Source organism: Benincasa hispida, chromosome 12 (assembly GCF_027475165.1).
Source record: "Benincasa hispida cultivar pf3 chromosome 12, pf3_genome.v1.1, whole genome shotgun sequence".
Classification (NCBI taxonomy): Eukaryota; Viridiplantae; Streptophyta; class Magnoliopsida; order Cucurbitales; family Cucurbitaceae; genus Benincasa; species Benincasa hispida.
In genome coordinates, this window is record NC_143489.1 from 38,689,351 (window position 1) to 38,712,332 (window position 22,982).

The 22,982-nt window shown below is 38.5% G+C and overlaps 1 protein-coding gene across 1 annotated transcript; it reads right to left on the reverse strand.

Annotated features, from left to right (window-relative positions):
• Window positions 1-20,331: 20,331 nt before the first annotated feature.
• On the reverse strand, window positions 20,332-22,671 carry LOC150031985 (uncharacterized). Its single transcript, XM_090308344.1, has 4 exons — window positions 22,332-22,671; window positions 21,246-21,577; window positions 20,760-21,011; window positions 20,332-20,610 (listed from the first exon to the last, which is right to left on the reverse strand). Exons 1-4 carry the CDS (start codon window positions 22,669-22,671, stop codon window positions 20,332-20,334), a joined length of 1,203 nt encoding a protein of 400 aa, XP_090164470.1.
• Window positions 22,672-22,982: the final 311 nt, after the last annotated feature.

Sequence of the window (22,982 nt, forward strand, 5' to 3'; positions counted from 1 at the left end):
TCATTTCAAGCATGTTGTATTATTTTATGGCTTGTTAAATACATGATTTCTTATTTCTCTATAAAATTATGAACTCTGAAAAATGGGATTTGGGACGATTTGTTGCTTCCGCTCAAAGACTTTTCAATGGAATCCTTCAATTAGTATCAGAGCCTTTAGGTTTTGACCTCAAATCCCCATTTTTATGAATTAATTTTGCAGTTAATGGTGGGTATATGCATTCTGTAAATTCATGTAATGTTTTATATTGAATGTGGTTTTGCATTAATAGATGTATACGGGATTGGATATTTAGGTTTATTGCTTTTGTTTTACAAATTTGGTGTTGTAAAGGCCCGTGTTTTGGGGCGTAAATTTGAGATGAGCCTATATTTGTTAGTCCCTATATCGTTCGTGGTGGTTTTTGGCTAGATTCTGGAGAAAACAAGGCGAAAAACAGTAGATTTTCGATGAATTTTGAAACTATACAATGGGCGACTGTACAGTAACGTGTGATGTTGTGCCCAGCATCACGATGATGCGATATGGCAGACGAAGAAACTCTTAGTGCCCTGATGCTGGGGCACGGTGTCGCGACGCTTCGAGATGAAGAGGATGCGTGGTCCAGTTCCAGTTTGCATGTTGTTTGTGGTCTGCTGGTCCGGTTCGGTTCGTGGTTTCTCCAATTCGAGTTGGTTGGTTCTTCCGGACCGATTCATGGCTGGTTCGAGTCGGTTGCGGTCTGGTTCGGGAAGTTCAAGGCCCAGTTTACCTGTTTCAAACTTGATGGATATTTATTTGTAACAGTTGCATTTAAATTCCTTTTAGGTGTCCAATCCCGGTCCGTTAATTGCTTTTATTTTATACATCTAATGTATGAATTTTATTTATATTTATATGCCATAAAGTATGTCATATAGTATAAAATCCCACCATGGTTATGCATTTAATTTCATGTATCATTTATATTATAATTGTTATGATATATGTATATGCATGATTTAATTAATATAGCATGTTCATGCATCATTGTTCGTGTTCCTTGTGATGTGAACTAGGAGTATATTGTGTGAGGAAAGTGGAAAAATATGGTGCAAGTGTGAATGATGTGTTAGTGATGCGTGCAGGAATGCATAACACTCCTCTTTATGCATTCAAGTTTTCCTTAATCGGATCCAAGAATAAATCAAATTCAGGTTCCTGGTAAGTCCAGGGTCGAACTTAGCGATTTAGATCAAAGCTAACACAGAGGCTGAGTTGTAACTAATGTAGAAGGATCCTAAGTAAATGTTGAATGAATTTTTATCGACACTAAGTTTATTGCGTGCGTACAAAAAGATGCAAAAGGTCAAGTGGAAAACAGGGGTTCGTGCGAAAATAATGTTAAGTGAAAGTGGTATGCGTCGACTTAAGTGAGATGTACACGTACGAGAATGTGGTGCGGATAGAAATGAACTTTGCTTGTTTATAACTCAAGTATGTGTAGATGCATTAGGTTTCTGCATAATTTCTATTCAGCACTTCTCAATGTAAATGCCACACAAATTACTATCTCTAGGATGCATGCGCAGAATGCAATAACACACTAGTGCCTTATCTCTAGATGTACCAAATTTTTTTGACTTAATGCTCGCTTGCTTATTCTCTCGAATAATTTAAACTAAAATAACTTTTACCAAGTAATTATGTTGGCTTAAGCATTTAGAAATTGAACTTGCATGAAGTCATAGATGCATCTAACATATGGCAAGAAATAAAAAGTGGCAAAGTGTAGTTGATCAAATATGTGAATTCATAAAAAATCAGATTGTCTTTACAATGTCAATACTTAGTCGAATGAGATGAAAAGAGTAGAATTGAGATGAAAAGAAAAGAATCAAGCCGCAAAGTACAATCTCTTGTCCTCTTTGGCTCGATTTAAATTTGTGTACAACCAACTTATGGAAGAAATAGAGGAAAGTTCTCTCTCGAGCTAGGTCTCATTCACTCCTTGATCAATGGTGAAGATGGATCTTTTCCCCTTTGTGTTCTCCTTGTAGCAGCAGCAAAGCTCTAAGTCTTTCTAGTTTTAGGAATTATACACAATGGGTTAATTACCCTTCTTCTGGTCGGATTCCATTTATTTATAGGCATTGCTCTTCACTAGCTTGATGATGGGACAGCAATAAATTCCATATCCTGGTCAGCTGTCTGACATTCAGACACCTTTCAGACGTCACCAGTCAGATGCTCATACTTGCAAGTGGTGATTTGACACAAACAGCCTAAGTCAATGACCCTTTGTTGCGTTGAAATCCCTCCGACGCATGTCCATGCATTAGCTTCATCTGCGACACTTAGAATCTTTGTTAGAATCCTGCAATAATATGCGTTAGTGATGTAGCTTTTAGCCATAAACATTTTTTTGTGCAAGTTTAGTAGTGTGAGTAATTCCATGTGTTTTCTCTAAGAATGATGAGATTTTATAATTAATTTTTGAGAGACAATAACTTGTATTTCTACAAGTTATCAATCAAATAGTATAAATGTTATAATATATACATGAATGCATTAATAGCATATTCATGCATTATTTATATTATAATTTTTATAATATATGGTTTAATGTATGTATGGATGTATGCTATTCTATGTTTCATTACTTTATTATATAAATGTTATATATATTAGTAATCAAATGAAATTGCATGAAGCATGACATTACTTTAGGTTAATTTATAAATGTTATAATTTAATAAAGTATGTCAAAGCATGCAATGTATAGTTTAAATTTATTTACTTTGTTTATAATTGTTATAACAAAATAAAATTATAAATTAAAATCAATAATTAAGAGTTGCATGCAAACCTTAGGTTAATAATCATCTTTTAAAATTGTTTTAAAATATGATTCACATAGACCTAAGATCACTTTTCTAATAAGATTAAAAATTTAAGTTTAATCTTTTAATCAATTTAATAGGATTGAATTGATCTTAATTAAAAGATTAAATTGTAACAACTGTATCTATAAGGGACCTTTAATCTAAGGCTAGTTCTGTCAGGCTGGGGTATTTAAATTGACGGAAACGTAACACCCCTACCTGGGAACTTACCTGGAAAGGTGAATTAGATAGATTAGTTACAAGCATGCAAGTTTGATTACAGTTTGTTAAAGAGTTTAATGAACCTTAATCAAAATTGTTTAATAATCCAAAGGCAAATGTTGTTTTTTGGGCAAATTAAACGATCACTCAGTAGCCGAATTTTATTAAGTTAATTAATCCTAGGTAAAATGCTTAGTGGGAGGAAAATGGGGTATATGATGCCTCATTTCATCATCTTCACGTTTCCCCTTAAAATTCACAACGTGAGATCTATACTCGGCCTCGAGGCACAATGGGTGTCCCCCTATGGGTAGCATTTATATAGATCAATATCAAGGTGAATGGAGAGAGTGTTTATAGTAAGTGGGAGCAGGACGTGTGACAATACATCCCTCAATCTCTCGCATTAGTTTGAAGTAAAGTTTCATGCATGGCCTTATGGCACCGTGGGTGTCCCCCTAAAGGATGAAATTTTTGCATGACGGTTTATTCAAACTCAAGCAATGGATAGGGTTGCTTTAATTTCATGTCCCAATTGGTTTTTTCTTATGGTTGGCTCATTGGGGGGGGGGGGGGGGGGGGAACTCTAGGACTTAAAATGCGGGGTTACACTTACAAGAATTGTTAAGTGAGTTTAACAAATTCTGGAACGAACAATGGTGACTGATAGTTACAGTAACATGGTGTTGCTCTGTTTATTGGTTGAGAACGTCTCATTTCAGTGAAAAGGCACTTGATCACCCAAAAGTGACTTTTGTCTTGACTTACTAAAACATCAATGAAAAATAGATGTCACTTAGGGTACACTAGACTATTTTGCTAAAATTGATTGGTTGTCTTGTTGTTTTAATGAAAATAAACTAATAATAAATAATTTGTATGGTTTCAGCAATCTTTTATCAATATGACTTTCCTTACATTAAATCTACTCACCATTGATAAATTAATGGGCGAAAACTATGCTTCATGGAAAATCACAATCAAACACAATACTCAAAATCGATGACCTTCGTTTTGTCCTGATGGAGGACTGTCCTCCTATTTCAACTCCACATGCTGCTCGAAATGTTCAAGAAGCATACGAGCATTGGATACAAGAAAATGAAAAGGCTTGAACGTATATCTTGGCGAGCCTTTCCAAATTCTTTGCCAAGAATTATGAGCCCATGCTCACAGCCCGTGAGATCATGGAGTCCTTGAGGGGAATGTTCGGAGAACCGTACACACAGCTCAGGCATGACACTCTAAAAAATATCTTCAATGCCAATACTATGAGGAGACTTTCTCACCTATTGTCATGTTAAAGTCTATCTGGATCCTCCTGTCCATTGCCTCATATTATGACTATATGATTTGGCAAATGGACCTCAAGACTGCCTTTCTGAATGGCAATCTTGAGGAGACTATCTACATGGAGCAACCCGAGGGATTCATAACCCAAGGTCAAGAACAAAAGGTTTACAAGCTTAATCGGTCCATTTATGGACTGAAACAGGCATCTCGATCTTGGAATATAAGGTTTGATACTACAATCAAATCTTATGGCTTTATCAAAATGTTGATGAACCTTGTGTATGCAAGTGGATCATCGACAGTTCCGTAGCTTTTCTAGTATTATACGTAGACGATATCCTACTCATTAGGAATGATGTAGGTCTATTAACTGAAGTTAAGAATTGGCTAGCGACCCAATTCCAAATTAAGATTTGGGAGAGACTCAGTTTTTTCTGGGAATTCAAATCTTTAGAGATTGAAAGAACAAAATGTTAGCTCTGTCTCAAGCATCGTACATTGACAAAATGCTTGTCAAGTATTTGATGTAGAACTCCAAGAAAGGTTTCCTATCTTTCAGGCATGGAGTTATCTTATCTAAGGAATAGTGTCCTAAGACACCTCAAAAGGTTGAGAAAATGAGACAGATCCCTTATGAATTGGCTATTGCCAGCCTGATGTATGCGATGTTATGTACTAAACCTGACATTTGCTAGCAGTGGGATAGTCAGTAGATATTAGTCTAATCCAGGATATGATCATTGGACCACCGTTAATAATACTCTTAAGTATCTATGGAGAATGAGGGACTACATGCTTATGTATGGTTCTAAGGATTTGATCCTTACAGGATATATAGACTCTGATTTCCGACTGATAAGGATTTTAGAAAATTCACATCATGGTCAGTGTTCACTATTACTGAAGGGGCAGTAGTCTAAAGGGGCATCAAGCAAGGGTGCATTGCTAACTCCACTATGGAGGTCAAGTATGTAACGGCTTATGAAGCGGCTAAGGAAGTTGTTTGGCTAAGAAAATTCTTGACTGATTTGGAAGTCGTTCCAGACATGTCAAAGCTCATCACACTTTATAGTGATAGTAGTGGTGTTGTGGCTAATTTTCAAGAGCCTAAGAGTCACAAGCATGGCAAACACATTGATTGGAAATATCATCTCATCTGAGAGATTATGCATCGAGGGGACGTGATCGTCACACAGATTGCTTCGGAGCATAATGTTGCCGATCCATTTACAAAAGCCCTCACGACTAAGGTGTTTGAGCGTCACCTGCAGAGTTTGGGTCTATGGGACAGGCCACGTTTAGACTAGGGAAAGTGGAAGATTTATGCTGGGTAGTTTGTGCCCTAGTTTTTTTATTTGTGTACTTTGTATTTTAGTATGACTTTTACATTGTACGCCCCACTAGCTTTACGTCAAGTGGGAGATTGTTGGGGTTAATGCCCTAAATCTCGTAGGGTCCCATAGTTTGTAATTGTAATGTACAACCATTGTATTTATGTAATAAAACATGTGATGTTTTATTTTAAAATTAGTTGCATTAACCACAAACCAATAAACTAACATTCAAGGTTATCTTGTAGCTTAAATATATATGTAGAGACATACGAATAAATCATATTTAAGTGATAACCTAAATGGTCTGTAGTAGATAGATAAGGCTGGATATATTATCTCGGTGACATTACGAGTATGGCTCGCTTTGTAGATGTTACAAATGTTGTAAAGTGCTATAAATGATCTGATCCTAATCTTTTTTGGATTTCTAATGGAATATTTAGAATTTATGGCTACTTTTTTTTTTAAAAAAATGGCTAATTTATGTTAATTGTATTATGTATTATATATTTACTAATTATTTTATTTTATGGTATATATCAAATAATTTTTAAATCGTTTTAATTTAAATATGTATTGTAATTTAATATTTTTGAAATTTGATTCGGTAAGATTTTTAGATTGTTGGTGATATTTTCACAACAATTAATTCCTAACTCTCGAAGGTGTAAATGGCAAGACTTTTAAATTAATGTTGGAGTTATTTTCAAGACAATAAATTCCTAACTTTGGAGGCTGTAAATACTCTTTAAGTCTACTATACTTAAATGTTTCTATATTGCGTTTTTTTTAAAGTTTAATCTTGAAGCTAAATAAAATTCTAACCACCTATTTTCAAATTTCTTTTTTTTTCCTATTTCCAAATAACATGCATATATGAATTATTCTGATTTTCTTGAAAACATGTAGACAACTTTTTCTACCGGTTTTAAAGGAATTTTTGTATATTTTTAATTGTAATCTTTAAAGTTTATTTTATATATATATATATATATATAAACTAAGTAATTATATAGAATAATTAAAAACATAAATATAATATGATACAATTAAATATACGAACTTCTACTAGATTGTATTTCGAGTATCCAATTGTTCCATTTGTTTAATTATATATTTGATTTGTCCTCCATTGAAAAAGATCTTGCTAGCAAAAAAGTAATAATTCAGCGTTGTCCATACCCTTTACTTTTCTAGTATTTTTTAGGAATAAATTACTTTTTTCTAAATTTAAAAATTTAACATCTTATGGGAGCTAATGTTGTGGATGGATTCCAGAACCAGGGCTAGAATGGTAAACAAACGACTAAGGGAGAGGAAGAGAACGAGATCGATCGAAATGGAACCTATCAAAAGTGGCCCAAAGTTGTTCAGCCCAACATAAGCTTAGCTGAGAGGAGATGAAATCCTAAAAATGCTAGGTCGATATTGGGATGGTAGATCCAGCACAAAAGAAATTCCTAAACAGCTAGCCCAGTCAGAAACCCCAATTGAACAAGAAATAGGAGAAAGGTCAAAACCTATAAATAAGGAAGAGGGACATAAATGACAAGTCAGTTCTCCATCCAACATCAAACACTCTTAGTACCCTCCAACCTTCTGACTTGTATTGGAGTGGTTGTGTCTTACACCACATCAGTGTCCAAATTTCTATTTGCTTGCAGACGAGCTCTCTTTCTCTAAAATACAAATTTGTGATTGTTGTCTTCTGAAAATTAGATACACTTGTTTGATCGAAATTTGGTATAGTGATCTTTTGACGTAGTGAAAGAGAAAAAATATATATGTTGCGTCTTCTAAACCGCCAAAATTCAATAAAAACAAAAATTTCCCCCAATTTCTATAAAATAGTTTTGAATGGTTACACATTTTTGCAATTTTGTTTTAGAATGACCCTATTTCCGAATTTAATTCTAATTTAAACACGGTTTTTTATGTGAAACAAAAATAGCACTTTGTGCACAAACATCACATTAATTTTTTATGAATTTTCTTACAAATGTGAATAGTATTTTTCTAACTAATAAATACATTTCACATTTGCTTTCAAATCAAATTCATTCATTGGTCCCAACCATGTAAAGGAGGAAGACAATAACACAAAGGGACTCTATGGGACGCTGAATTGAGATAGGATGTCTTGAGTTCATATGTTTAACGACCCGACCCCCTAAGACTCAAGTTAGGCCGTTACTAAACACATGCATGCATGGAACTTAAAATGACACTCTTTTATAGTGAAATAAATGCAAAATAAATAAGGTAAATTCAAAAGACCTTCATTAAATTCAAATATTAGAAACAGACGATAGGGTACCCATAAATCATAAATGATAATAAATAGGTCTGAAAAAAAATCTTAATAGCAAGTTTCAAACATCAAAACTGAAAGTTGTAAATACATGAAAAGAAATCTGAATATCATGAGTGAAAGTATAAAACTAGTTCCAGTGGCTCGATCGCAAATTCCGCTTGTAAAGAAATCTGAATCGTCGGTGCATCTTTACCTTTACCTGAAACAAAAAAATGAGAAAGGATGAGCATAAAATACTCAGTAAGTAACCCCACTACTGGGGTCAAGCTAGGCATTTATGTCCTCTAGATGCCTACCTCGGGTAGAACATATAAACTTCTCTAGTCCTCATGGGACACATACATACATGAAAAACTAATTTTTATCCTACTGTAGTTAATTATGCCCACTACCTCTAGTAAGTCCCGTAGGACCCACAACCTCTGGTGAATCCCGAAGGAAACACAACCCCTGGTGGATCCCGAAGGAAACACAACCCCTGCTGGATCCCGAAGGAAACACAACCCCTGGTGGATCCCGAAGGAAACACAACCCCTGGGGAATCCCGAAGGAAACACAACCCCTGGTGAATCCCGAAGGAAACACAACCCCTTGTGAATCCCGAAGGAAACACAACCCCTTATGAATCCCGAAAGAAACACAACCTTTGGTGAATCCCGAAGGAAACACAATATCTAGTGGGTATCTAACTAATTAGTAAGGACACTATCACAGTCTCAACATCACAAGTATCACAATATGGTTCTATAACATACATATACACCTCAATATCATGGCTTTACAACATACATATATACCTCAATATCCTCATATCAAATACAACCTCATGGAATCAAGTATCATCTCATGCTAGCATTCAATATCTTCGTGCACAAATAAATCTTTCAGATCCTCATACAAGAACATATATCAGTTATACTATATTATCCGTATGCTATCATTTTGTCATAATATTCATCTATCAAACTAGCATACATCTAGTACCTCGCCCGTGGGCAGTTCCAGTAGTAAGATTACTTACCTCTAATCACAAATTCTAGAAACTAGCAAGCTCAACCTCTTCCTTACCCAATGAAACCTTGAATCAAACCAAAGTAACAAACAAGCAATTACGAAATTTCAATCTCCAAGCACAGTTTCAAAATCACCAATCCTAAACTAAAAGCATCTCAACAATTTACTAAAAACCCACAGGATCAAACTTAAATCACCCAAAACAAAGACACCAGGAAACCTCAAAATCCAAACCTAGTACCCAAACCTCATGGAAAATTATGTTGTCGTAGTCCATGGTTCGGTCAAACTTAAATCGAGTAATTCATAAACATACAACATGCTTAACAACCCACATGAGTTTAGAGCCTTACCCTTCACCAAGATTCATCGACTACACCTTTAATCCGCTGGATGAAAACTTCAATAACCTAAAATTTCACCCTAACATCCAAAATACGATGAGTACCAACAAATCAAGGCTAAACTCTAGTGACTGTTCAAAATCCTCAAGAAATCCAATCAAAACAATTTACACATACCTTAATCCAAGATTCCGACAAAGATCAAAGTATACCCGATGCGGTGACGACGGCGATGGGCACAGTGCGGCTTGGGTGGCGAACGTGCGATTGGAAAGGATCTGGACGAGCAGCTCGGCTAGACGGATGAGTGGCACGGCTACCAGATCTATCATGGCTTGAAGATCCAACTGTGGTGCTGAAGCAGACGGCGACTAACAGCTCACAGCGGTCGCTCGGCGCCCGATCCAGGGGGCGATCAGCTTTAGTACACGGGTGGCTCACGATCGGCTGTAGGCTGACCGAGTAGCGTGGAGGTTACGTCGACGGTGCGCTGGAGGTCGAGCTTCGGTGAGGACACTGGAGAAAATGAAAACAGGGGGGGTTGGGTTCTCGGCGGAGTGAGGAAGAAGAAGAAAGAAAAGGGAAAGAAAAAGAGGAAAAAGAAAATGGAAAGAAAAAAGAAAAAGGAAAAAAATAATCTTGTATGAAAAGGATGGGGTCCTGTAGTTTGTACGACAATTTGTACGAATGCTTGGGTTGTATAATATATGATATTTACTTCACATCTTGTATTTAGCTCAATTGCTTGTTTTATTTGCTGTACCACAAACCAATAAACATAAAATCGTTGGTTATCTGTATGTGACTAAAGCATGTATATCGTGACATACAAGTGGATCATGTCTTGGGTGATACCAAATTTGTCTGTAGTATATGGATATAGGAAGGAAACCTTATCCTGGTAACGCTACGGATGCAGCCCGCTTTATGGAATAGTCATAAGTGGACTTGTAACAGATGGTTTGATCCTGATCATTCGTGTTGGGGACATGCGAGCGGGGGCATCCTATACAAAGATTTTGTATAAGACCTGACCACGAAGTGTTAACGTCTCGTTATATAACACCGTTCATGATAGAGACTTCACTTCACTAGGATGACCATAAGTAATATGACCTCAATCCTGAATGAGTTGGGAACTCCTGCCATTGAGGGTAGTCCTTTGATTTGTATGAGTGCGAGTGGCCAGTCACCGATTCAAACTTACCATTTTGGGAATTCATCTGATTTGGGAGTTGGGAACTCAACTACAATGGATGGAATTCACTCCTTCCCCGAGGCAAGGGTAAGTAGGTAGATAGCTCCCTTAAAGGCTGATTCTAGGACTTGAACGATGTGGCGCGACACACCTTCTCTTGGCCTGAGAGGTGTTCACACATAGTTGGACTATGTTGTATTGTTCATTAGAGGAATCAGTGGTACTTAAGGAGTGAGATGTAACTACAGGGGAAAAATGGTAATTTGGTCCAGCTATACGTACGAGCATCTGTGAAGGGTCATCGTACCCATGATTGGTTATATTCGATGGACACAGAAATATATCTGTGGTAAAAAGAGTTCAGTTATTGGTCTTTAATGAAATGTCTGACAGATAACGAATGGTGGATCTCGTGGCTAAAGAGTTTAGTCAGCTATTCACGGACCGTTGGAGCTTCGAGTCACAGGTCCATTAGGTCCCCTTGGTAGCTTGGATAAAGTAGAGAATCAGTGTTTAGGTTAATTTGAAATATTCAATATGACAAGAGGAAGTTCGATTATATATGATATAATTGGACTGGTTAATTATATATGATATAATTGGCTAAATGTATGAGATACATTATTTTGGAGAAAATTAGATATAAATATGATTTATATCAAGTAGAGGACAAAATACTATAGTAGATATGTGATATCAAACTATAAGTTAAAAATATAATATGATTATATTTATTAATATTTTAATTGGTTAATTATATGACAATTAAGCCAAAAATCACGTTTGGACGTGCGTTAGTGGGAATGCGTCGGTTATTGTAATCGATGAATAAAAATGAAATTAGTTTCATTTTTGAATGGTTCATAATTCGTCCGAAAAGAAACAAAAGAAGCGCATTGGTGAATATGTAATCGATCGCTTAAAATTCAGACCCTATACAATAGTCGCTCTGCGCCTAAACGATCATCCACCTCGCGCCTAAAGGATCGCACACTAAGTTTTAAATGATCGAATAGCTTCCCTAAACGATCGTATAGTGTGTCGTGTTAGCTAAACGATCGTATACCTTTCCTTAAACGATCGTTCAGTAAAATCTACACGATCGTGTAGTTTCTCATAAACAATAAGAATCGTGCTATATGATAGCATCTTTTTCCCTCCCATTTGCTTATTGCCTACACAATATGTTCTTCCTCCTTCCTCTACCAAATTCACCAAAGACCACGCTTTCGGTTCTCACTCCAAGAATACCTGGGGCTCTTTTCTGGTGGTGTCGTCCGTGCGGCGTTCGTGTTCGTGCGGTTGTTCGGGCGTTGGTTGATCGGGTAGACGTTTCCATTGCATTGAGTTCTGAAGTTTGAAGAACGTCTTCAACTGGTATCACAACTCTCTCCCTCGTTCTTTTTTTTTTTTCAAAGCATGCCTTTTGATTGACTGTTCTTTCGCATAACTATGCGTTTGAATGTATATTGTGTATTTCGGTCACTGTGAAATTGGAGTGATCCGAACGCGCTCATGGAACCCTTCGGTAAGAGTCATTCAATTGGTATCAGAGTCAAATTTTGATACTCAAATTTCATATGTTGCAACGAAATGACATTTACGTTCTTGATGGGTGTATTTCTACATTGTTTATTGGTTAAATTTTCTGTGGATGTGCGGGATTAATGGATGTTTTCGTGGATGGTAGCCTCGGTTTGTCTTAAATCTTTTTTTTACATTTGCGGTTGTTTGTAAAGGACCCTGCAGTTTTGGCATTAATAATCATTATCGAGTCTGTATTCAAATTTTGTTTGACGTTTTGAGTCATTCGAAGAAGAAGATCAGTGCAAGCATTTCGGTTCTTCGAGGAAGGAGGCGATCTAAGGTTGATCGCATCGTGTAGAAGATGTGGTACGCGACTGCTGTTGATCGCATCGTAAAGACGAGGGAGTACACGATCGTTGTTGAATGCATCGGTTAAACGATGGCGTATGCGATCAAGAGTTGATCGTATCGTATTGACGATCGAGTACGCGATCGCAGAGTATCGAGTTATGTAGACGATGGGATGCTCGTATATCGTTTAACGCACACACGCACTGAACGATCGTTTAGGCCAACAAGCTTCATCACTTAGTAACTAATTAAACGATCGCTTAGTAATGAAAGGTAAATCCTTTACCTGTCATCGCGCTAAGCGATCGTATAGACGATCAGGTTTCGCAGCCTCATTTTCGTCTACGCGATCGTTTAATTTTGTTTCTATCGTCTAGTGCGCACTGGACGATCGTCAACCTACAGTGTTTACTACATGATGAAGTCATCCTGGCAGTTCAAGACTCGATTCGCCTGTGAACCGGTTTGCTCGATGAAAAATGTAATAGATCGGATTTTTTCATTCTGATTTTTGTAAAGGCTCATCCCGGTCTATTAATCTTTTATTTATTACATGCGATGTATGTTTTTTATATGTCATATGGTATGCACATATAGTAAATCCCACCTTAGGTTATGCAATGGTCATGCATCTTCTCTTTATTGTAATTGTTATATTTAGAGAAGCATGATTTAATTATGTGAGAGCATGCTCATGCATCATATAATATAAGAGTTATATTTATGCATGCATGCATAAAAAGCATTGACATGCATCATCTCTATATTATAATTGTTATAGTATAAGGGTGAATGATAGCATGTTTGCTTGGTTGTTACGCATTATATAAAAGTTATATATAGTAATGACTGGAGATTGCATGAAGCATGACACATAGGTTTCTTTATAAACGTTATAAACACCTCGTTGTGCGTAATGATTTTAGTTGTTCTTTTTAAAAGTTAAATAGAAATTTAAACTAAAAGAAATAAGAAAGACATGCACACTCACTTAGGTTTAATTCATGGTTTTAAAGTGTTTAAAACTTGGATCACATAGACCTAAGATCACGGTTCTAATACGATTAGCAACCCTAAGGCTTTAATCTTTTAATCAGTTTAATAGGATTAAATTGGCTAATAAAAGGTTAAAGTGTAGCAAATATATCTATAAGGGACCTTTTGTCTAAGGTGGGTTCTGTCTAGGCTAGGGTATTTAAGTTGATGGAAACGTTACACCTCTACCTGGGAACTTACCTAGAAAGGTGAATTAGATAGATTTGATGCATGCATGCAAGTTAAGGACAGTCCATTTAAGTGTTTAAATGTGACTACTTGAACTTGTTCTTTTTTCATAGACAAACGTTGTTTATGAGCACAGTTTAAAAAGATGACTTAGACAAAAATTTGTAGCCGGATTGTCTAGGTTAATGAACCCCTAGGTAGAACATTCAGTGGGAGGTACTCAGGACATGAGATGCTTCACTTAAACCTTTCACGTTTCTCCTAAATAGTCCACACCGTGAGATCTACCCTCGACCTCGCGGCACCTTTGGTGTGTCCCCCTAACGAATGGTGTTTGGGTGTATCAATATCAAGGTGGATGGAGAGAGTGTTAATAGTAAGTGGGAGTGGGAAATGCGACAGCATATCCCTCGGTCTCCCTCGTTAGGTTGAATAAAGTTACAGCGCATTGCCTCGAGGCACCCTGGGAGTGTCCCCCTAAAAGTTGGCAGTTTTGCGCGTTTTCTTATTTGATCTCCTGTACGAGGATAAGGTAACTAAGTCTCTTATTCTAATCTGCTTCTTCCCTATGGTGGGCTCATTAGGTCGGGACTCTAGCACCGAAAGTGAGGGGTCACACTTACACGAAATTGTTAAAGGTTAATGATTCTAGACCAAAAAATGGCTGTTATTAGGTTCGGTTCCAAGAGTTGGTTCTGCCTAATGGTTGAGAATGTCTCATCCCAGAAAAGGGGTAACTGATCACCCCACCAGTGACGTTTGTCCTGCCTCACTGAGGCATCATTGCAAAATAGAAGTCTATAACTTAGAGTACTTGAAACTGTTTTGCAAAACTGGTTTGTTTAAAACTGGTTTAGAAAAATCTAATAAAATTTTGTTCATACTTTCGCTCTCAAGGAGGCTTGTCCTTCTATTCCAGCTCCAAATGTCGCTCAAAATGTTCGGGAGGCATACGAGCGATAGAATGGCGAATGAGAAGGCCCGAGCCTACATCTTGGCAAGTCTTTCTGAAGTCTTGGTCAAGAAACATGAGCCTATGGTCTCAGTGCGTGAGATCATGGTGTCCCTGTGGGGAATGTTTGGACAACCGTCTGAACAGCTTATACATGAGGCTTTTAAATACATATTCAACTCCAAAATGGAAGAAGGCACCTCTGTTTGTGAACATGTGCTAAACAAGATGGTCCACTTTAATGTGACAGAGTTGAATGGGTCTACCATCGATGAAGGTAGCCAGGTTAGCATAATCCTGCATTCTTTGCTGGAGAGTTTCCTGTACTTTGTTAGCAATGTGATTCTTAACAAAGTGAAACATAACCTTACAACTCTCCTCAACGAGTTGAAGACCTACCAACCTTTACTGAAAATTAAGGAGAGGAACAAGGGTGAGGCAAATGTTGTTTCATCCTCCAGGACGTACCATAGAGGTTCGACCTCAGGAACGAAGTCTACACCTTCTTCTTCTAACTCTGTAAAGGGGAAGAAGAAGAAGGGTGATAAGAGAAAAAGGAAGGCACTTGCTAACCCACCATTTGTTGCCCCAAGGAGGCGTCCACAGGTTGCTAAGGGAAAGTGTTAACTGCAACCAAGACGGACACTGGAAGAGGAACTGTCCTCGGCATCTGAAAAAGAAGAAAGCAACCAAGGCTAAGGCTAGGGCCAATAAAGGTAAATGTGATTTACTTGTTCTTGAAACTTGTTTAGTGGAGAATGATAATTCAACCTAGATAATTGATTCGGGCGCCACAGACCATGTTTGTTCTTCTTTTCAGGGGATTAGATCTAGGCGACAGCTGAAGGCTGGTAAGATGACAATGCGAGTAGGCACCAGGCACGTCGTCTCTGCTGTGGCAGTGGAAGGACTCCAGTTAGGTTTACAGATTAGATTTCTTATTTTAAATGATGTATATATTGTTCCTGAACTAAAGAGGAACTTCATTTCTGTAAAGTGTTTATTGCAATGTAAATATACTATCTCTTTTAACGTAGATAAATCATTTATTCATAAAGATGGTGTTTTTATTTACACAGAAAATCTAAAATCGAATTTATATGTGCTAAGGCCGTTAGCCATTAATTCCCTCCATAATACTGAATTTTTAAGAACTATTGTAACTCAATCAAAACGTTGACAAATTTCTCCCAAAGAAAATGTCCAACTTTGGCATCTTCGTTTAGGGCACATCAATCTCAATAGGATTGAGAGATTGGTGAAGAATCGATTTCTAAGTGAGTTAGAAGAAAATTATTTACTACTGTGCGAATCTTGCCTTAAGGGTAAAATGACTAAACGACCTTTTACTGGAAAAGGTTATAAAGCCAAGGAAACTCTTGAGTTAGTACATTCTGACCTTTGTGATCCTATGAATGTGTGAGCCCAAGGTGGCTATGAGTATTTTATCAATTTCACTAATGATTACTCAAGGTACGGGTATGTTTATCTTATCCAACGGAAGTGTGAATCCTTTGAAAAGTTCAAAGAGTTCAAGGTTGAAGTTCAAAACACATTGGATAGACGGATTACAACACTTCGATCGAATCGAGGTGGAGAGTTTTTGGACTCGACATTTCAGGACTATTTGATAGAACATGGAATCATTTCCCAACTCTTAGCGTCGGGTACACCTTAGAAGAATGGTGTAGCAGAGAGGAGAAATAGTACCTTGTTAGACATGGTTCGCTCGATGATGAGTTACGCTTCCTTATCAGACTCGTTTTGAGGTTTTGCAGTGGAAACTGCGATATACATACTCAACTGTGTTCCCTCCAAGAGTGTTGCAAGAACACCTCTGGAGTTGTGGAACGGGCGTAAAGCTAGTTTACGTCACTTCCACATTTGGGGTTGCACACATGTGCTTGAGGCTAATCCCAAGAAGTTGGAACCACGGTCGAGGTTATGCCTCTTTGTAGGCTACCACAAAGGTACACGACGGGGTTATTTTTATGATCCAACAGAAAATAGGGTGTTTGTTTCAACAAACACTACTTTCCAAGAGGAGGATCATATAAGGGAGCACAGTCCACAAAGCAAAGTCGTGTTGCGTGAGCTTTCCAATGAAACTACTGAAACTTCAACAAGAGATGTTGAAAAACCTGCTTCATTAGCAAGAGTTGTTGATGGGAGTTCATCCAGTAGGTCGGTTCCACCTTAAGAGTTGAGGGAACCTCGACGTAGTGGGATGGTTGCGAACCTACCTGTTCGCTATCTGGGCTTCACGAAACTTCTTGCTATGGTAGCAGATGGCAACGTCTCGATCATAGCCCAAGGTCAAGAGTAAAAGGTTTGCAAACTGAATCAGTCCATTTATGAACTGAAACAAACGTCTTGATCTTGAAACTTATGGTTTGATACAACGATCAAGTCATATGGCTTTGACCAAAACGTTGATGAATCTTGTGTCTACAAGAAGATCATCCACGCTTCAGTAGCCTTCTTAATGTTGTACATAGACGATATCCTACTCATTGGGAATGATGTAGGTCTACTGACTGCAGTTAAGAACTGGCTAGCGAACCAATTCCAAATGAAAGATTTGGGAAAGGCTCAGTACGTTCTAGGTATACAGATCTTTCGAGATCGTAAGAACAAAGTGCTAGCACTGTCTCAGGCATAGTACATTGACAAGATGGCTCAAGTACTCGATGCAGGACTCCAAGAGGGGCCTACTACCGTTCAGGCATGAAGTCACTTTATCTAAGGACATATGTCCTAAGATGCCTCAAGAGGTTGAGAAGATGAGACGGGTCCCATATACGCTATCGTTGGCAGTTTGATGTATGTGATGCTTTGTACTCGTCCAGACATCTGCTACTGTGGGCATTGTCAGTAGGTATCAGTCTATCCCAGGCCAGGGTCACTGGACCGCAATGAAGAACATCCTCAAGTATCTTTGGAGAACGATGGACTACATGCTCGTGTATGGTTCTAGGGATTTGATCATTACCAGATACACAGATTCTGACTTTCAGACTAATAAGGACTCTCACAAGTCCACATCAAAGTCAGTCTTTACTCTTAACGGAGAAGCTGTAGTGTGGCGAAGCACTAAGCAGGGGTGCATCGCCGACTCCACTATGGAGGCGAAGTACGTAGCGGCTTGCGAAGCTACTAAGGAGGCTGTCTGGATCAGGAAGTTCTTGAAAGAACTGGAAGTTGTTCTAGACATGTCAAGGCTCATTGCTCTATATTGTGATAATAGTAGGGCCAGTGGTGAACTCCAAGGAGCCGAGGAGTCACAGGCGCGACAAACACATAGAGCAGAAGTATCATTTGATCAGATTGTGCATCAGGGGGACGTGATCATCACGAAGATCACTTTGGAGCACAATGTTGCTTACCCGTTTACAAAGGCCCTCACAACTACAGTGTTTGATGGTCACCTACGGAGCATGGGTATACAGGATCGCCCGCGACTGGACTAGGGTAGGTGGGAGATTTTCTTGGACTGGGCTTTTATGCCCTAGTTTATTGTTTTGTACTAGTTTATTGTACACCCCACTTCTCTTTAGGACAAGTGGGAGATTGTTGGGATTGATGGCTTAAAGTCTCATGTCCTCTGCAGTTTGTAAACAGTTTGTACGAATGCTTATATTGTATAATATATGATATTTACTACATATCTTGTATTTTGCTCAGTTGCTTGTTTTATTTACTTTACCACAAACCAATAAACAAAAAATCCCTGATTATCTGTATATGGATATAGGAGGGAAACCTTATCCTAATAACGCTACGGATGTTGCCCGCTTTGTGGAATAGTCACAAGTGTTGTGACTTATCACAGATGGTCTGATCCTGATTATTCGTGTTGGGGACATGCGAGCAGGGGCGTCCTATATAAAGAGTTTGTATAAGAACTGCCACGAAGTGTTAACATCTCATTATATAATACCGTTCATAACAGAGACTTCACTTCACTAGGATGACCATAGGTAACATGACCTCAATCCTGAGTGAGTTGGGAACTCCTACCATTGAGCGTGGTCCTTTGATTTGTATGGGTGCGAGTAGCCAGGTCGCCAATTCAAACCTAACATTTTAGGGATTCGTCTGATTTGAGAGCTGGGAACTCAACTACACAAGATGGAATTCACTCCTTCCCCGAGGCAGGGTAAGTAGATAGATAACTCCCTTAAGAGTTGATTCTAGGACTTGAACGATGTGGCACCACACACCTTCTCTTGACCCGAGAGGTGTTCACACATAATTGGACTATGTTTTATTGTTCATTAGAGCAATCGGTGGTACATAAGGAGTGAGATGTAACTACAGGGGTAAAACGGTAATTTGGCCCAGTTGTAATTACGAGCATCTGTGAAGGGTCATCGTACTTATGATTGGTTATATCCGATGGATACATAAATATATCTGTGGTAAGAAGAGTTTAGCTGTTGGTCTTTAGTGGAATGCTTGACAGTTAACGGATGGTGGATCTCGTGGCTAAAGAGTTTAGTCAGCTATTCACGGACCATTGGAGCTTCGAGCCACAGGTCCATTAAGTTCCCTGGGTAGCTTGGATAAAGTTGAGAATTAGTGTTTGGGTTAATTTAAAATGTTCAATTGACAAGAGGAAGTTCGATTATATATCATATAGTTGGAATGGTTACTTATATATGATATAATTGGCTAAATGTATCAGATACATTATTTTAGAGGAAATTATATATAAATATGATTTATATTAAGTAGAAGAGAAAATACTGTAATAGATATGTAATATCAAACTATAAGTTAAAAATATAATATGATTATATTTATTAATATTTTAATTGGTTAATTATATGATAATTAAGCAAAAAATCATGTTTGGACGTGCATCGGTTATTTTAATCGATGAATAAAAATGAAATTGGTTTCATTTTTGAATGGTTCGTAATTCGTTCGAAAAGAAATAAAAGAAGCGCGTTGGTGAAAACGTAATCGATCCCTTAAAATCGAGACCCTATACAATAGTCGCTCTGCGCCTAAACGATCGTCCACCTCGCGCCTAAACGATCGCACACTATGTCTTAAACGATCGTATAGCTTCCCTAAACGATCGTATAGTGTGTCATGTTAGCTAAATGATCATATACCTTTTCCTAAACGATCGTTTAGTAAAATCTACACGATCGTGTAGTTTCTCCTAAGGATAAGCATCGTACTATACGATAGCGTATTTTTCCCTCCCACTTGCTTATCGCCGACACGATCTGTTCTTCCTCCTTCCTCTACCAAATTTACCAAAGACCACGCTTTGGGTTCTCACTCCGAGAATAGTTGGGGCTCTTTTCTGGTGATGTCGTCCCCACGTCGTTCGTGTTCGTGCGGTTCAGGCGTTGGTTGATCAGGTAGAGGTTTTCGCTGTATTAAGTTCTGAAGTTTGAAGAACGTCTTCAACTGGAATGGCAAATCTCTCCCTTGTTTTTCTTTTTTTTTTTTTTCCAAAGCATGTCTTTAATTAACTGTTCGTTTACATAACTGTGCATTTGAATGTATATTGTGTATTTCGGTCACTGTGAAATTGGAGAATCCGAACGAACTCATGGAACTCTTCGGTAAGAGATCTTTCACTTCCCTCCTTACAAAAATTTTGTCTTCAATAGTTCATTCCTGAAAAAGCTCTAGGTATAAGGCCCTCATCTCATCCTCTCGCTCCCTGGTAACCTCCTTGATTTGGTGATTCTGTCACAGGACTTTCACAAATGCAATCTCCCTGCAGCGCAATGTCTTTACCTCTCTGGCGAAAATCTCTACAGATTTCTCCTTGTAGCTCAAGTTGTCATTCAATTGTAAGGGCTCAAAGTCAACTACATGGGATGGGTCTATCACATACTTTCTCAGCATCAAAACATGGAAGACATTCTGAATTGAAGATAGTGCTGGGCAATGCCAAATGGTAAGCCATGGGGCCAATTCGTTCCAAGACCTCAAAAGGCTAACGAATCTCGGACTCAACTCCTCTTCCTGCCAAACCTCAGAATGCTTTTCATAGGTGCCACTTTTAAGAACACTTTAACACCAGTCTCAAATTTCAGGTCCTTACGTCTCACATCGGCATAGCTTTTCTGTCTGCTCTAAGTTATTTGCATACGAGCCCTGATCTTCTGTATTGCCTCATTCGTGGTCTGCATTAGCTCAGGTCCTAGCAATTTCCTCTCTTCTACCTCATCCCAACACACAGGAGACCTACAACTCTTTTCATATAGGGCCTCAAATGGTGACATCCCAATAGTAGACTGGTAGCAGTTATTATAAGCAAACTCCATTAAATGAAAGTGAGCATCCCAGCTTCTGGAAAACTTTATGGCACGGGCACGCAACATATCTTCCAATATCTGATTCAATCGCTCTACCTGTTCATTAGTCTGCAGGTGAAAAGTTATGCTGAAATCTAAACAGATCCCCAAAGCTGCCTAAAGACTCTTCCGGAAGTTAGACGTGAAACGAAGGTCTCTGTCTAACACAATGGACACAGGCACTCCGTGCAATCTCACCACCTCCTTCATGTATATCTGTGCCCATTTATTTACTAAAAATGTGGACTTTTCAGTTATAAAATGTGCTAATTTTGTAAGTCAATCCACCACAACCCAAATTACAGTGAAACGTTTGACTGTCTGTGGCAACCCCACGATAAAGTCCATAGACACATGCTCCCACTTCCATTCTAGCACACTCAATGGTTGTAACAAGCCTGTTGGTTTCTGCCTCAGGGCTTTCACTTGTTGGCACACCAAGCACTTACTGACGAACTTAGTAATCTCTCTTTTCATATCATTCCACCAGGAATAACGTTTCAAGTCCCGATACATCTTGGTGCTGCTAGGATGAATCGAAAATAAGGAACTGTGAGCCTCTGACAACAACTCATTCTTAATATCATTATCTGCTAGCACGCAAAAATGTCCCTGATAGAGGAGACCACCTTCCGCTGATACCGAGAATTCGCCATCCTAGTCTGACCCCACCCTATGAACTCTCTTCTCCAAATAAGAGTCACATCGCTACGCATCAATAACTTTCTACCTTAGACTCGGTTGCACTGACAACTGTGCTAACTGTGTCGTGACCTTTCTCACTGCCACAGCAATCTCTGCCCACTCTAGCTCATTACACAAATGAGTCTATCTAGTAATGAGGGCTGCTGAATGAGCCACCTTTCTGCTTAGGGCATCTGTCACTACATTTTCCTTTCCTGAGTGGTACCAAATTTCGCAGTCATAATCCTTCACCAGCTCTAACCACCTTCTTTGCCTCATGTTCAACTCCTTCTAAGTGAAAAAGTACTTTAAACTCTTATGGTCGGTGAAGATCTGTATCTTCTCTCCATATAAGTAATGCCTCCAGATCTTGAGAGCGAAAACCACTGCTACTAATTCCAAGTCATGTGTGGGATAATTCTGTTCATGATTCTTTAACTGACGTGAAGCGTAAGCAACTACTCTACCTTACTGCATCAATACGCATCCCAACCCCTTCTTGGAAACGTCACTGTAAATGACAAAACCACCTAATCCATCTAGTACTATAAGAACTGGGGCTGAAACTAATCTCTACTTGAGATCTTCGAAACTACTCTCACAACCTCATTCCAAATGAAAGGGGCTCCCTTCTGGGTCAACTGAGTCAATGGGGCGGCTATGCGAGATAAGTCCTTTACAAATCATCTATAGTAACCTGCTAACCCAGGAAACTGCGCACCTCACTGACTATGGTTGGGCGAGCCCAACTCGTAATTGCCTCGACCTTTGCAGGATCCACAGAGACCCCTTTCTTCGATACTACATACCCTAGAAAGGATACCTGCCTCAACCAAAACTCACATTTAGAAAACTTAGCATACAGCTTATTGGCCCTCAATGTCTCCAAAACTTTTCGCAAATGCTCCTCATATTCAGCCTCTGTCTTGGAATAAACCAAGATGTCATCAATGAAAACAATCAAAAAGGTGTCGAGGAATTCCTTGAACACCCTATTGATCAGATGCATGAACACTATTAAGGCATTCGCTAGACTGAACGGCATCACTATGAACTCATAATGCCCATATCTCGAACGAAAAGTTGTCTTGGGTATGTCACTGTCCTTTATTCTCAATTGATGGTATCCTGACCGAAGATTAATCTTTGGGAACACTGTAGCTCCCTGCAACTGACCAAACAAATCATCAATCCTGGAGAACGGATACTTATTTTTTACAGTCACCTTGTTTAGCTCTCTGTAATCAATGCACAGACATAACAATCCATCCTTCTTTTTCACAAACAAAACAGATGCACCTCATAGTGACACACTAGGGCATATAAAACCCTTGTCTATCAACTCCTACAATTGGA

Coding starts and splice junctions, on each gene's coding strand:
- LOC150031985 (XM_090308344.1), bottom strand. CDS start 22,671: ATGCCGTTCAGTCTAGCGAATGCCTTAATAGTGTTCATGCATCTGATC. Junction 21,578..22,331: donor TGAGGTGCGCAGTTTCCTGG/GTTAGCAGGTTA, acceptor TCTCGGTATCAG/CGGAAGGTGGTCTCCTCTAT. Junction 21,012..21,245: donor AGACAGTCAAACGTTTCACT/GTAATTTGGGTT, acceptor TTTCACCTGCAG/ACTAATGAACAGGTAGAGCG.